The sequence below is a fragment of the Melanerpes formicivorus genome, unplaced genomic scaffold (genome assembly GCF_026170545.1).
Source record: "Melanerpes formicivorus ecotype bairdi unplaced genomic scaffold, bMelFor1.0.p_v2 SCAF_72, whole genome shotgun sequence".
Lineage (NCBI taxonomy): Eukaryota > Metazoa > Chordata > Aves > Piciformes > Picidae > Melanerpes > Melanerpes formicivorus.
This window is the reverse complement of record NW_027142424.1, coordinates 2,218,528-2,234,386: the sequence shown is the minus strand read 5'-3', so window position 1 is coordinate 2,234,386 and position 15,859 is coordinate 2,218,528. Positions and strand designations below refer to the sequence as shown.

The 15,859-nt window shown below is 43.3% G+C and overlaps 2 protein-coding genes across 2 annotated transcripts; one reads left to right on the top strand and one right to left on the bottom strand.

The window, feature by feature from the left end:
• Window positions 1–880: 880 nt before the first annotated feature.
• VPS29 (VPS29 retromer complex component) lies at window positions 881–4,976 on the bottom strand. The gene is made up of 4 exons (XM_068163422.1): window positions 4,866–4,976; window positions 2,315–2,506; window positions 1,668–1,903; window positions 881–1,377 (listed from the first exon to the last, which is right to left on the bottom strand). The coding sequence occupies exons 1-4, from the start codon at window positions 4,866–4,868 to the stop codon at window positions 1,260–1,262; spliced, it is 549 nt and encodes a 182-aa protein (XP_068019523.1). The 5' UTR covers window positions 4,869–4,976; the 3' UTR covers window positions 881–1,259.
• Window positions 4,977–5,093: 117 nt separating this feature from the next.
• On the top strand, window positions 5,094–14,558 carry RAD9B (RAD9 checkpoint clamp component B). Its single transcript, XM_068163421.1, has 11 exons — window positions 5,094–5,136; window positions 6,003–6,073; window positions 6,952–7,101; window positions 7,596–7,710; window positions 8,283–8,382; window positions 10,032–10,138; window positions 12,082–12,188; window positions 12,659–12,723; window positions 13,268–13,390; window positions 13,872–14,133; window positions 14,337–14,558. The coding sequence occupies exons 1-11, from the start codon at window positions 5,103–5,105 to the stop codon at window positions 14,466–14,468; spliced, it is 1,266 nt and encodes a 421-aa protein (XP_068019522.1). The 5' UTR covers window positions 5,094–5,102; the 3' UTR covers window positions 14,469–14,558.
• The last annotated feature ends 1,301 nt before the right edge of the window (window positions 14,559–15,859 follow it).

Sequence of the window (15,859 nt, the reverse complement as noted above, 5' to 3'; positions counted from 1 at the left end):
GACAGAACTGAAAAGGGCCATAATACAAAGGCCAACATCTGCAAAGGAAACAGGCCACCATTCTAAAAACGTTCTGCTGTAGGGAGACAAAAGATAAGACTGGTTTTGTTGGAAAGCTGGCAGTTACAAGGAATAGGAGCTGCTATAATACATTCAGTTCCCTGCAGTCATGAGAACAGAAAAGCCAAAGAGTCCAATCTTCTCAAAATAACCATGTTATCATAGTATCAGTCAGGGTTGGAAGGGACCACAAGGATCATCCAGTTCCAACCCCCCTGCCATGGGCAGTGACACCTCACACTAGATCAGGCTGGACAGAGCCTCACCCAGCCTGGGCTTAAACACCTCCAGGGACGGGGCCTCGACCACCTCCCTGGACAACCCATTCCAGGGTTTCACCACTCTCATGGCGAAGAACCTCCTCCTCACATCCAGCCTGAATCTCCCCACCTCCAGCTTCATTCCATTCCCCCTAGTCCTATCACTACCTGAGATCCTGAGAAGTCCTTCCCCAGCCTTCCTGTAGCCCCCTTCAGATACTGGATGTTAGTCTTCACTAGTAGGAGTGTCATATGGAACAACATTTAAAACCTCTGTCTATGGAGCAAAGGTGTAGTGTCAGCTATAAGCCACAAAGGAAAGCCTCTCTTCACTGCTCATGATGCTTAATGAGACCATCCTTTACTAAAGCACAGTGGCAGTAGAAACTGCTTTGATTATAAAAAGACTAAAGTTAAACTTTTTACAGTGAAATCACTACTGTAAGCTGTGAGTTAATTGTAACATTTTCAGAATCTATCAATCCATTTTATTCTTTTAACTTAGTTGGGAATGCTAAACTGAGACAATCTAGATTCTGAAGCAAACATACACGACCCCAGAGCCTTCAATCTTTTTATTTGAGCCCCTTAACAAGTATCCTTTAGAAGTCACCAAACCAGAGCAGCAGCCATTTTAAAAGCCACCACAACAGTTACATTTCCACCCCCGCAACAAGAGTTCATAAAGCTCAGTTTTTCTATGAAGTGGAGTTTATTACAACATAAAGGAACAGTATTTAAACAGTTATTTGAGTGGAATATTTTACAAATCAATTCACACAGAGGAAAGCAAACACAACGTTGGTTTAAAGTTATTACCAAGAAGCTACATCGTTAAGCTGTTAGCACATAAGTGTAGGACTGTAAACTAGCAATCAAGTATTGTCATAACTTGCAGTTCAGAATGAGATGGTAAAAATACCAGGCAAGCAAAAACATTTAAGATTTTTTGTACTCAATTCTTTCTACTTTCACATCATCTCCAATTAGTTGATAGACATATGTAACTACTGTAGAAGCCTGGATATCCATCAGCACAAATGAAGGAATGATGTTGCTGGGAAGAAAGGGGAAAAAACCAACATTTTAGTTGTGCACATGTAATCATCTGAGCAGTCTCATCAATGCTTAATATCAATCATTCTAAGAAGAATGGATAGGAATTTAATCACAGTACATCAGATCTTAAGCTTTTAAGTATTTCAGTCACCTGTTTCAGTCAAGATTTAGCAACTACTCTAACCCTTCTTCTCCTCAACATTTACATTAAACTTCATCTTGAGCTTTTAGTTCAATTTTGGTATCAAAAAGAAAATCCCCCACAGTTATTTCCCATGCTTCACTTACTTCTCTAAGGCATGATAGGCTCCTGTTGCTGATCCTGGATTGATATAGAACTTGTTTTCATGTTCAAATGCCTCAAATTTGTGTGTATGTCCTGAAATCAGGATGTCCACATCAAACTGCCTTTGTAGCAGTGCCAGGCTGGCCATATCACCCCAAGGAATAACCTGATGGCCATGAATCAGCCCAATTTTGAACTGTCCAACAGTTACAACCTTCTGTTCAGGGTAATTCAGATTCTAAAGGTAAAAAACAAATAAACGGAGATTAGATGTACAGATTTGTAGTTAAAACCAGGAGAACAAGGGTTAAGGTTATAGAATGCAATTGGCCCTGCTGCTACAGAATCAGAGTTTCATTTATGAATGCTGTGAAGAACTGTCAGGACGGAAGGAACTTCAAAGCCCTCACAACAGCAGGCCTTGGTTGGTTAAGTTCCAGACACAAGTACACAAATTACTTTTATCCATACTGATGGCAGGCAAGAGCATCTAGTGCAATTCACAGTACTGACTGTAAGCCCAACTCCTCTGCCCAGTTTGTTTTTCAGGTGCTCTGAGCACTACATCACCTCAGTCTGCCCACTTTTACTTGAATAAGTAACCCAAAGGTTGCCTTTACATAAGAGATGCACAAAATATGGACACTACCTCATCAAAGTCCCCTCTGACAACATGAACGTCCCCAGCCAGAGTCTTGAGGTAGTCATAAGTGTCCTTGGTGCAGAGGTTTCCTGTGCAGAGGATGTGTTGGATCTTTCCTGGAACAAGCAACTTCTTGAACTTGGCTGGAAGGCTGTTGCATCGATGTGGAATGTGAAGATCTCCTAATACTAACACCAACTTGGCAGGTGCCACAAGAAAGATCAGGAAAAAAAGATCATTGCAGATACTTGTTAAGAGGAGCAGCACTGGCAAACAGAAAGCACTGCAATGTTTTCAGGTTCACAGCTTTGCATTCTGATGTAAAAGCTACTAAAATAAGAATGAAATGATGATGGAATATTGCTATACTGAGGGGAAATAAGCACCCTTACTAAGGCAGAACATTATCCAAAGGGGGGTGGAGGGCCTACAGAGTTAGTTGTCTTGCTGAAACCCACTGCAAGGTGTAACAATAGAAATGTATTCTACACTAAGTTAGCAACTACCATAAACTATCCCACTTTGTTGTTTCCTTAAACATCAAAAAACAGTAATATGAGGCATCTTCAGCACAGACCTGGCTAAACTGTGGTCACTTCCCTTTAAAACTCTTCATCCAAGTTTCTTTCTACTTTAATTGACTTCTATTTTCTTACTTAACAACAAGAAACAAAAACAAAGGGGAAAAAGAAACCAGGCAGCAAATTTGCAGCGTGCTAATAGCTGACAGGTAGTTCAGAATTCACACTGCAAGAACCACCAAAACACAGGCTAAGACTAATAGGTTAAGAAAACTGCACTGCAGAGAAAACCAGCCAAAATACTGCATGCTGCAGTTCTTTTCCAGCTCTCCATAGTTTCAGCACAACAGATGCAAGGAGAACACAAATTTAACAGGGGCTTCAAAATTAAGGATTCAGGTGCATTAAGACCATAGTTTGTTATCACAGGTTTAAATCTGCAAAGAATTAATGCAATACAGCAACAAATTATGCAAAAAAGGCCTGAAAAGCTCAATAAAAGCACAGGATGCTTTTGCCACTACACTAAAAACACTGGATCTACAGACATCATCCCTGTTAAACCTTATGAACAGCTCCATGTTAAATAGAGACAGTTCCAACCATAATGCTTTGTTAGTAAGCCAGTTCCTAACACGAAGGCATCACCTGTGTTTGCACAAAAACCAGCCCAGGGAATGTTACATATAAAAGCAGTAGTGGCTATGCTTTAAAAATATATCACCTTTACAATTTGCTTCTTAAAAGTGTTAGGCTATGCACCCATCTTCATGCTAACAGTCACAAAAAATGGCAGAGGGATCTGGGGTGGGTTTCTGGTTTGATTTTGCTGGGTTCTGTTGAGCTGCCAATTTAAAACTATCTCAGGAGAGGAAAGAAAAATAAAACCACAACCACATATTTCTATGGTCTTTCCAGCGAAAACTACCCTTATTAGCATCAGTCTAAGGATGATATAATTGAAAGCAAGTGAAAAATGGGTAACTAGGGATTTTGATTATTAAAGTGAACTTAATTATTGAAGTGGCAGTAGACAGATTTTCCAACTGATGCTTAAGGGACTTAAGACATGCAATACCTGTTCTGTATTTAATGGCTAATAAGATCATGCTGCCACTTGAAAACACAAAACCCCACTGAGGTCAGCAGTGTCCACATTCAACAAACCAGCCTGCCCCACATTTTCCCCTAAACCATGTTTGAGCTACCATTAAGTAAAGAAAAGCTTAGCAGGCTACAACAACTCAAATTAAAAGCATTTTAGTATGTTTAATAATCACAGGTATCTGCAACATAAAACAGTGGCAAAGAATGTTACAACATCTGGCTTTTACTAGGAATTTAGGTGCAAACTTGAGCATGGTTTTAACAGCAGCCCCTAATTCGTATGTACCATCTGACATTCATATCATCTTGTAACATCAACAAGCCCTTACCACCGGTGTTAGCAACAGCCAAGAGGAGTAAACTTACTCTGTGCCCAGCCTTATTGGAATGAAGAAGTTGATTGCAGACAGGGGGGAATGAAAAACAGGGTGAAACACGATCAATGTTAAACAAAAGGAAGCAACAGAAAAGAAAATATAGCCAAATGAATAGGCAAATAATAATTAATGAATTGTTGATGTTATGAGAGAAGCGTTAAAAACATAATTAAATTAAATTAAAAGCCGGCTCCTGCGCGCAGCCCTCAGCCGGTGACAGCCCCTCGGCACGGCCTTCTTACCGCAGCGGACGCTCCGTAAGGCTCACCCTTCTCTCCGCGCTCCCCTCCCACCCCTCCATCTACTTCAGCTTGGTATTAGGCAGATTTCTGGGCACCGACTGACAGAAAACCTTCCCTGAGCGCACGATCAGCACGGCTGTTGCCGGGGCCTGCCCGCCGCACCGAGGGTGCCCGTGCCTGCGCTCACAACCCAGGTCTACCGGGCCACGGCCGAAGGAAGCGAGCCTCAGCTCCACCATCGCTGGGGGACGAGCCCCGGTGTGGAGAAGAGGGCCCTGTGGGTGGAGGCCGGGGCGTCCCCGCTGCTCACCATCCTGCTAGGCGCCGCGCTCCTCACAGCAGCCGCTGCGGCCCCTCCCGGAAGCCAGGCTGCTACCAACCACCCGCTACGGCGACTAAGAAGGGCCACACTATCACGAGACGCGTTTAGCCGGAAATACACACTGCACCCACATCCGGGTCTCTGAGGAGGCGTTTCCCGCCCTTTCTGCCGGGCGTGTGAGGGGACGGGCACAGCGAAGGGCGGGGCTGCGCGGCGGTGCCAGACATGAAGTGTGTTATTGGGGGGGCTCACCTTAGAGGTACCCTTGGGCATCAGGGGAGGCAGCAAGTCTGGGGCAGAGAGGTGTATATGGGAGAAACAGGCACTCCATATTGGGGTACAGCTAAGTAGGGCCAGCAGCCATGGGGGTGCATGACTGGCACCCTAGAGTCCCAGGCACTGCCTTCAGTGGGCTTCTTCGTGGAAGTCCTTCAGATGACGCAAAGTAGGGCATGAAGCACTGGGAGCTGTGGTCAGCCCCACCACGGTAACAGCTAGGCTGAGAAGCTGCTGCTTTCTTGTCTGCAGGAGAGCAAAGGCATTTTTCTGGACAACATGAAACCGTGAAAGTTGGTGTAGAGGTACTTTAAGGTGGAGAAGCCATTCCTCAGCTGGCTGCCTCAGTGCACCCCGTTCTTCTTCCAAAGTCCCATCTAAACCTGTGCGCGGTGTTTCCATGCAAAGTGCTGCTCTGCCCGTGCCAGGGTGGGCAGAGACAAATGTTGAGACCTATTGCTGGTTTCTTCTGTGCCTGTTACAGTTACATCTTTACAGATGTCCATCGGCTTACCTCTTGCCTAAACATGTTACCATCTTAAAATGTAATTTCTGACCTTAAGCGGTGTGTGATTAGATTGAATTAGTTTGCAGTGAAACCAGGTCACGCCAGCTGCTGCAAAGATGACATTTATGGTGCACCTTGTCAGAGGCAGCTTTCAGGAATGTCCGTGCGTTTGTGCTTCTACAATGGAAAGACTGATGTTTTCCATGAGGTTTTGCTTGAAAAGTGTAGGAAATCTGTACTGTTTCCTCTTAAATTATTCTGGAGAAAATGCCTCTTTTGGTTTTGTGTTTTTTTTTCTTGTTGCAACCTAGACTGAACATTGCGCTGTTTCCTTCTGCTAGTGTTTGGAAGAGCGATCCATGCCATTGCACGGATTAGTGATGAATTCTGGTTTGACCCCGTAGAAAAAGGTGTAAGTTCATTCACTGCAGGTTAAAAATCTGGTTTAGAAGCATCGTGTTTACATTGTTGGATATTGTGTTGCTTTCCTACAGGTACCCTTCAGTATGACTCAACACTTCTCCTTCAGCTCCCTCCACTTTCAATATGGACAAATGCCATACTCTCTGTAATTGTAATTATGCAGATTCTATCATGGTAGAGTCATTCTAACTCCGCTTTTAGTGTTCTTTGATTTGTTGTTGCCCAAGCTGTCCTTGTCCAGGACATCTGGATTAATACCAAGGGTTTTATTTCTGTTGTCATGGGTCAAAAGGTTTCTGTTTTGTACCACATGAGGAGCTGCCTCTAAACATGTTTTTGTACCGATATGACTCAACAGGAAGAAAGCATTAATATGCCTCTGATTAATCGACACCATTTACAGCAAAATTAGGGTTTTCTCTAGAGGTTTCTTAGTCAAAAGTGATCAACTCTCCTTAGCCTGCTGGAATGCTGGGAAATCAGACGTGGGGATAATTTATATGTGAAGAATTTTTGAGCTGTTAACAGTGTCTGCTTATCTGTATCATGCTCCTGGCTGTTTTGGAATAAACCAGTCCTTCAGATACCTTAGGCACAAGTGTTTAGGTAATTCACACTTAAAGGACACTTAAATGTCCATAGATTGGATTCCTGTGCCTGTGTGCTACCAGTGATTTCTGACCAGCAACAACAAAGGTGATCATTTCAAACATGATTGTATGCATAATACATCTATATTTATTTTGAGATGTACACAGGTAAAGGGCTTGTGTGTAGGTGTGGTGCTGAAGCACAGAGGTAGCTTGCTTTAAAAATAAAGGTTTGGTATGAAATCATTTTAATTCATTATTTTACCTATGTTTCCAGCTTGCCTTACGATCAGTGAATTCTTCAAGGTCAGCATATGCCTATGTCTTCTTCTCCTCTATGTTCTTTCAACATTACTGCTGGACAGCTGTGTCTCAGCCATGTCAGAAGGAAAAGCGGTTATCTGTCACATGCAAATTGGTAATTAAGGTATGTTTTGATGGATTGTTATGCACAGCCTCGTAAGCAGCAAATTATTCCAACTGCCAAATTAAATTCCAGGTGGAGGCTTACAGAGGCATGTGGATGGCTCTAAACTCAAGTGCTTCTGGGCAGTTTTACAAAAGAGAAGTTTAGCATTTATTTAATTAAGTTTAGAAGTTGCACCTCCTGAGCTGTTCCCTGTGGTTCCCAAAGTCTGAACCAGCTTCATCTCTGGGTGGAGGAATACCACATTTCTGCCTCTGCAGTATTTCACCAGCATGAGCCAGGAATGTTTTGACCAGCTGTTTAGCAAATAGATCTGTTGGGCATGTAGCAGGCTAATGGGTGAGGATGGCAAGGAGCAGGATCAGCTGCCTCAGTGCCTGCTTACAGTTTGGGGAAGCTATAAAAGCAGAAGCTTGAGATAAAGTGTACATAGCTAGGGAAATAATATTGTAGAATTGCAACTTCTGCACTGAGTTTTGGGATGTTTTTTACAGTCAGTTCTTCCTATATTTCGCTGTGTGAATGTGCTGGAAAGGAATGTGGAGAAATGCAGCATTTCTGCAAATACTAATGACCATCACATCACTTTTCAGTTCCTCTGCAGACATGGTAAGTTACACAAGAAGTGACCCTACATAAAGAGCAGCAGTTTCCAACAGCAGGGCAGCACAATATTTAGTGTAATTATCAACTGAGTGTTCTTGATGGAACATTATGCCAGGCACTTTCAGCCTCTTCACATAATTTATATTTATCTTGTGCATCACCTTGTTAAAATGAAGTTGTAGCAGGCTCTATCAGATGGATCTTCAGTTCAGTAGTTAGTGCATCCCATGGATTGGTTGTCAGCCCACGACTCACACAATTAGAATTATCACTAGGGACATTATTATACCAGTTACATATTAAAGCCTTTTTACTCCTGCATTTGTCGCACTTGTTACTGTTCACTTATTTCTTATGGACTCTTAAAAAGCTCAGATGATGGAGGGGCCCAGCTAACAAGATGAAGGAAGGTTGATTCAATTTTCTCTTTGTGGGTGAGTTATTTCCACAGAGCTAGAGTAAGTCATTTGGTTGCTTTCTGTATTGAGATTTCCTGACAGAAAAAACAGTGGGAGGAAAAAGCCAGTTCAAATTACAGACCAGCACTGATTTTTGTTTATATCCTTTATGCTTAGGTGTTGTCAAAACATACAATCTGACATTTCAAGAATGTGACCCGCTGCAGGCTGTTTTTGCAAAGAATATGTGTCCAAATGTACTGAAAGTCCACTCCAGGTAATAAATACAAACATGTATCTCTGAAAATACTGCTCTCATTGCCATTAGCAAACAAAATGTGATTAAGCCACACTTGAAAATGGCGAATTCCTGAATCCTATATCCTGGTGTTTGATACTTAACATTACAGCTTAAAAAAAATCTGGAGTGTTCTGTAGGATGAACATGAGCCTGCAGTGTGCCCAGGCGGCCAGGAGGGCCAATGGCATCCTGGCCTGCATTGAGAACAGTGTGGCCAGCAGGAGCAGGGAGGTCATTCTGCCCCTGTACACTGCACTGGTTAGGCCACACCTCGAGTACTGTGTCCAGTTCTGGGCCCCTCAGTTTAGGAAGGATGTTGACTTGCTGGAACGAGTCCAGAGAAGGGCAACGAAGTTAGTGAGGGGCTTGGAACACAAGCCCTATGAGGAGAGACTGAGGGAGCTGGGTCTGCTTAGCCTGGAGAGGAGGAGACTCAGGGGTGACCTTATTGCTGTCTACAACTACCTGAAGGGGGGTTGTAAACAGGCAGAGGTTGGTCTCTTCTCCCAGGCAGCCAGCACCAGAACAAGAGGACACAGTCTCAGGCTGCGCCAGGGGAAGTTCAGGCTGGAGGTCAGGAGGAAGTTTTACACAGAGAGAGTGATTGCCCATTGGAATGGACTGCCTGGGGAGGTGGTGGAGTCGCCATCACTGGAGGTGTTCAGGAGGAGACTTGACAGGGTCCTTGGTGCCATGGGTTAGTTGATTAGGTGGTGTTGGATGATAGGTTGGACGCGATGATCTTGAAGGTCTCTTCCAACCTGGTCTGGTCTATTCTATTCTATTCTATTCTATTCTAACCCTGCTCAGGCCAGTCTTGAAAAGTAACTCACAACTTGAGTTCACACCTTTGAGCAACTTCCAACAATGACAAAGGAAGCAGTGCTTTAGTTTTGTAGGCAAAGAATCCAGTGCTTAAAATACACTTTTTTAAATGCAATAAGGCAAAGTTCTGCTTGGAAAAGCAGCTCCTGGGGAAATACAAGTTTTGGTAAAGGCAAAGAGCAGCTGGACTGGGCTTTTCCTGGCAGCAGTTTTATTCAGTGTGTTTCTGGTACACCGCTAAAGGTGCATAAATATATCTCTGTGTAGATATTGAGTGGTGTGTTTTTCTTAGAAAAAGATACAACTTTTTCAACTGTAAGCATTTGAATAGAGTACAGGAGCTGAGGTTTGCTCAACACTGTGACACATAAAAGAAAGGTGGCAGCAATATCCCAGAATTGTGGAGTCCCAACATCGTAGTGAGGATTGGAAGAGACCTCTGGGGGCCATCCAGTTCCACTCCCTGCTTTATCAGGATCACCCAGGGCAGCTTGCCCAGGATCACAATGTCCAGCTGGGTTTGGAATCTCTCCAGAGGACACTCCACAACCTGCTCGAGTGCTCCAGCACCCTCACACCAAAGAACCTCTTGGGTTCCATTTTGAGTCCATTGCCCCTCATCCACTGTCGCTGGGCACCACTGAAGAGTCTGACCCCATCCTCTTGCTGAGCATTGAGAAGGTCCCCTCTCAGGCTGCTCTTCTCTTTGCCCAGTAACAATTTGCATTTCTAATATAACAAACACCAGCTAGGAATTTGTGGCAGGTAAAATCATTGTAACATCGAATGGAATTTTACAGGCTGCTGGCTGATATCATGATTCACTTTCCGAGCAGTCAAGAGGAAATAACTTTATCAGTTACTCCAATGAAAGTTTGTTTCAAGAGCTACACTGAGGAAGACACTGGTAAGGAAACTGAAATTAGGAAACAATACTGGGACTTGAAAACAGGACAATTAAAGGAGTAAAAACTAGTGCAACATAAACAGAGAATGCGTTTTATGCCTGAATGAGATTTTTAAGAGAGGAAATATGTAGAGATTTTAAGGCATGTTTCTACCCTCTGGGTTTAATAGAATTTTAAGAAACCTTTTCCTGGTGTCAGTGGTGGGTATCAGACTGAGCAGGCAATTGCAATAAATTCTGGCACTTGCTGTACGCTTAAACAGAAGTAATTAGTGTGCTCTAAGAGCAGAAGCTTGGTAACAGAAAAGGAGATCATTTTCTGTTTTAAAATGAGCAATTTAACAGTGAACACCATAATTAGAGAACTGCTACCACTACAGAGTGTGTTTCAGTCTGAGGGCAGTGCAGCGTTAGCTGGCCCAGCACTGTTATGCCACACGCTGCCATTTCCAGATCTGAAATGGAGAACAATGGAAGATTCTTGGGATGTGACTCAAACTCATTTGAAAGATATAATTGTGCTTTTGAAATGTAGGTTCTTGTATATCATATAATAAAGGGATGCTTTTCATACTTGCTTATGACCAAAGCTGAGGATAATGACCTAGAACAAGATGACTGCCTTGAGCACTGGGGTGGGCATTGTGATGAGAACAAGCTAAAACTGTGGAGAGCAAGAAAGATTCAGTGGTGGAAACGGGAGTGAAATGGGAGAAATCACTGACAACAACAATAAGAAAAAGACACTAAAAAGAGTACATTTTGAATGGCAAGTAGTGTTCATTTAGAAATATACACTTAAAAGGGCTATTGTGAAAAAAAAAGGAACTGAAAAATAGAGTTGGTAAAAATTTAATGAGGTACCAAAAACCCAAACAGTGAAGGAGACAAAGGAGGAATCATAGAACAGTTGGGGTGAGAAGAGACCTTTGAGATCACAAGCATTGTTCTTGTGTAGTCTGTGTTGCAGTTTAGTGCCTGCAGCACTGAAACAAAAGGTGTCCTCTGAATATATCACCTCGACATGCTTTAGGATTTTCCACATTGAGGCTCAATTCTCAAAGGAAGAATTGGCACCTTCTGCCCAGACTTGTTCTCATTAGCACGAGGAGGCTCTGCCTGCAGGGGCTGGCAGAGGTGGTCTCGGCAGGTATTCCTACAGTTTGAGGAACTTCACAGGGGTGTATTTGAACACAGTGGGGCCTTGTCAAAGGCTGAGAGAAAAAAAACTCTTGAGAATTGGAAGGCTGGGAATGGGTTGTAATGCTCTGTTAGCAGCCAGGCTTTGGGAACAGCTGGGTAGATGTGCGCTGCTTAATCTCTTGTAGAGCTTTTCTGAATGCCTCTGAGACTGCCACACATCGTGGAAGCACCCTCTTACTTTCTTCTCTTCCACCTAATAACCACTACGGAGTAATATGATTATAACAAGCAACTGACTACCTCGAACTTGAAGAGCCCATTTCCTGCTGCCACTTCCCTATCAGGAAAAGATTAGAATTTAAAACAAACAACCTGAGTCCACCTTCATTGTCCTCTGGCAATTGCCAGTAACGATGATTAGTCTGTTAAAGTCATGAAGCACTTTGGTCTCCTCATCTATGCAGCAAGGAGCAGCTGGTAACACTGCTTGTGACAGATGCCTGTCAATAGAGCAGATTTGCCAGCAGGTACAGGTTAGAGCACACACTGGAACAGAAAACAGGTTCTGTTAAGAGTCATTTAAATCTACATAATATACTGTAATTAAATCGAGGGGTTTATTCTACTTAATTATGAAGTAAATGTAGGTAAGCTAAACATTTATCACTGTTAATCACTATAAAAATACAATTATTTGTCCAGATGATGATGATGATGTAAAAGCCTTGTGGGTATAACCAGAGTTCTGTGAGTTCAAACTTCAGCCTTTGAGGCCTTACCTTTCTCATTCTTTCAAACAGTTTTTTCAAAGACAATGCTCACTGAGATACAGCTACATCCAGACGAATTCGACTACTTTCAAGTCGGAGTAGATTCTGAAGTGACATTTTGCCTTAAAGAATTGAGGGTAAAGCAAGAATTTGTCTTGAAAATAAACCATTTCCTGTTGATTTGCCTGATTTGACCAGGACAATGCAGAGGGTTCCCAGTGGAACAGCCCTGGGCAGTGTTCCACCAGCCCTCCTGACCAGAACAGCATTTCACCATCTGGTTGAGGGTCAGCTTTAGAAAACAAGATCCTCAGGACACTGGAGGGTCTCTGAGAGTGGCCATTGAAAGGCAAGCAGCACAATTTTAATCAACAAAAATGTAGTTTCAGTGCTGGGCAGACACACTGGAGTTGTACTGGAGAGAGCATCAGGCCACAGGTTCTCTGTGCAGCAGCTGCTTTAGAAAGCTCCAGGCAGAGAAGGCAAAAGACCTGTCCTAGAAGTAGTAGAATTGTACCCCCTTTTTTGCCAGCTGCATTCTGATATTAACTGGAGTCTAGTTATTCTGGGTTTAAAACCACCTTAACCACCCATTTCTCCTTCTCAGGGACTCTTGGCATTTTCAGAAGCTGTCAGTGTTCCTGTCTCAATCCATTTTGACATCTCTGGAAGGTACGTTTTGGAACCCACCTGACTAGAACTGCTGCCATTACAGTTCTGCAGGCAGTTCATGTCTGCAGGTCACTCCATGAGAATTTAACTGGAAGAGTAAAATAGGTTTTCATGTTTTACCAAAAGATGGCTTTCTAATCTGTCAGACAGGGTTACGTGGTTTATGGTTTGCATAAAGCACTTAACATACCACCAGCATTACTAAGCCAGCTAGGCTGACTAGTGAGCACCTACAAGTTGCCTGGCTGCTTCAGTCTAATGCATGCAATGTTTTTATTTAGTAGTCTAAAGAAACAAAACAGTATTTTAAACAGAAAATGTCTTAAGAGTTACATATTTAAAACTATAACCTTAGTATAATATTGTGCAACATGTTCTATAGTGCATTTCAGTCTGGAACAAGTGGCCATCTCATGCTCCACCAGCAGATGCATTTTCACTTTTCAGAGGAGACACTTCTAAATCTGTGTGAAGTGTGTGAGCTATGTTTCCCCTACAATGTGTGTAATTACACATGCTGTTTACCCTCAATATTTGTGTTTAGACCAATTGCCTTCAGCATTGAAGATATGGTGCTGGAGGCCAACTTTATTCTGGCTACCTTGTCTGAGGTTGAAAAGGAGATGGCTTCCCAGCAGGCTCCCTGCTCCTCACAGCAGGAGGAAAGGTAACAGGGGGCTTCAGGGGTGGGTGAGGGAAGCAGGCTGCCTTGAGAGAGTGAAAAATGTAAGTTTATAATTTTTCCAGCCAAATCAGATTGAGGATGGAAAGGCAGTGCCTTCCTCATCCTTGGTATTGGTCAGCATTGTACAGATGCTGGAGTCTTTCATAGGAAAACTGAACTAGAGAGGTTCAGGAACATCTCAACATGATGCACAGCAACAGAACTTGGTGCCACAGAAAGCACTCTGCTGGCTTATCATAGAATCACAGACTGGTTTGGGTTGAAAGGCACCTTCAAAGGTCATTTACTCCAACCCTCCTGCAGTAAATAGGGACACCTACAACTAGATCAGATTGCTCACAGCCTGTTTTATCTCCAGGGTAGCATCTAAAGCCACAATGCTCTTCATTAACAGAGAATGAAGCCATTGTAACAAAGCCATGTAAAAGCCAGTCACTGACCTGACCAACTCTCTCCAATCCAGCTCAAAGGCACGTGCAGGTAAAACTGAGAACACCTCCATAGATAAAGATTCCAGTACAACAGCAGGTGCTTCCAAAAAGCAACAGTGGAGCAGAAATGCGCCAGAGTCAATGGAATCTGCAAATCCTTGGGCAAAACAAGAGATGAAAGGTGTTCCCAGAGTCCAAAAGAGAGATATGAGAGGCATGAAAGGAACAGCAATGGTGGAGGCAGAGGACCATGCAAGGCTGGAAGGAGAATCAACAGAGACCCACTCCCAGAAGGTAAGGAGAGCCCCAGTTGTATTTACAGTGGAATCCCTCAGCTGTTCTATACCTGCCACATTTAATGGTACTGCTGGAAGCACAGGTAGCAGGTGCATTTTACCAGGAAACACCTAGACCGAGAAAGATTTTAAAGTAGCAGAAGCTTCAGATATAATTAGCCCCAAATGCAGTTTCTCACCCATTTGTATTGTATTTTCCAGTTTCATTCCTTATTTTTTGGAGCAGTTTCTTGTAAGGAGAAGGATGCCAGCAGCCACACCCTTCATAGCTTGGCAACAGCTAGTGACACCGAGGAGGATCTTAGCAACGTGCAGAGCTCCCCAGTTCTCTAGTGACACAAAGCATTGGAACCCAAGTTCAAACAATCCAAGGGGAAAAGGGTGTTTGACATGGGAATTGTTCCTGCTGGCAGTGTAGGCGAGGTGTTCATTCCCCATTTATGTAAACCTCCAGCATGGGTTGTTCTAAAGCTTGGCTGCTGCCATACTGGGACAAGAGATCTATGTCACGACTGATCTGTGTATCGCTAGCTTGCAGTTTATCACTGCCATGAGACCTGTGAGTGTGTTGCTTTGGATGCTCAGCGCTCAGGTCCAGTCTCACTGGGGAATTCAAACCCTCTTCCCACTGCAGGCCAAGGTTAAGCTGCTGTTGTAGTTAGGAGTGCCCGAATAGTAAACCCAAACTGTTACTGGTGTTTTTATAGAAACTAGAGGCAGTGTTTAACTGAGTAACCAAACTGACATAGAGATGCAGTTAAAAAATAAAGGTGATGGTTAAAAGCAGGAATTGAAGAAGCTTTTGTTTCAGAGTGGAATTATTCTCTTTCCCCCACCCTCTGCCTCTCACCACCATCAGCAACAGCACAGTATTCCCAAAGTCACACTGGAATAAAATAGCAAAATTTCCAGGCTTTGGACAATTCCAAGATGGTCATTGTCTGCCAGGCTGCTACAGGGGATTCCCATGGTGTCTCCAAAACGTGGGTTCAAGAACACTGCACGAAGGCACAGCACCCCAAGTACCAGTGGCTTCGCATCTCTGTGCCGCCAGCCACACCACTGTGGTAACAAACAGAGGTTTTGCAGTCACCTTTACTTTAGAAAAAGGCAGTTTAGTATAAATACTATATTTATTAAATATCTTTACAATTCATTTAAATGTATTTACAGAACTATTCCTGCATAAGTTATACCTCAGACATGAAATTCACATAATTGCCTCTTAGGTAAGCATAGATGATAGTCTTGGTTTAACAACAACAGAAAAGCCTCCTCATTAGATACAGACTCAATTTGCTTCGTTATTTCAGCTATCTTCGTAAGAAGCTACTTCACACAGTCAGTGTCTACACATACCACCTGGTTTTGCCCTGGAGAATGGACCTTTGTTACTGAGAGATGGAGACTCCATCCCAAACCCTTCCCCTCTTCACCAGACCTTCACCTCTCCCTTCTCCCTGACTCAGTCACAACTGTCTGGTCCCAAGATCTGGTTTTTGGTTTGTTGGTTTTTTTCCAGCCATACCTTCTTCATGAACACAAAGAAAATACATTAAGAGGGAAACTGTATGTCGCAGGTCTCCCAAAGATAGCCATACAAGCCACAAGGAACCACAGAGTTCTCCCAGTTCGCCACATCTTAGCCCTGTTTGACCCAAACACTGAGCAACGCTGCTGCAGAGATCCCATGTTAGATGCTTACTGGTGTGGAGAATTCTTCC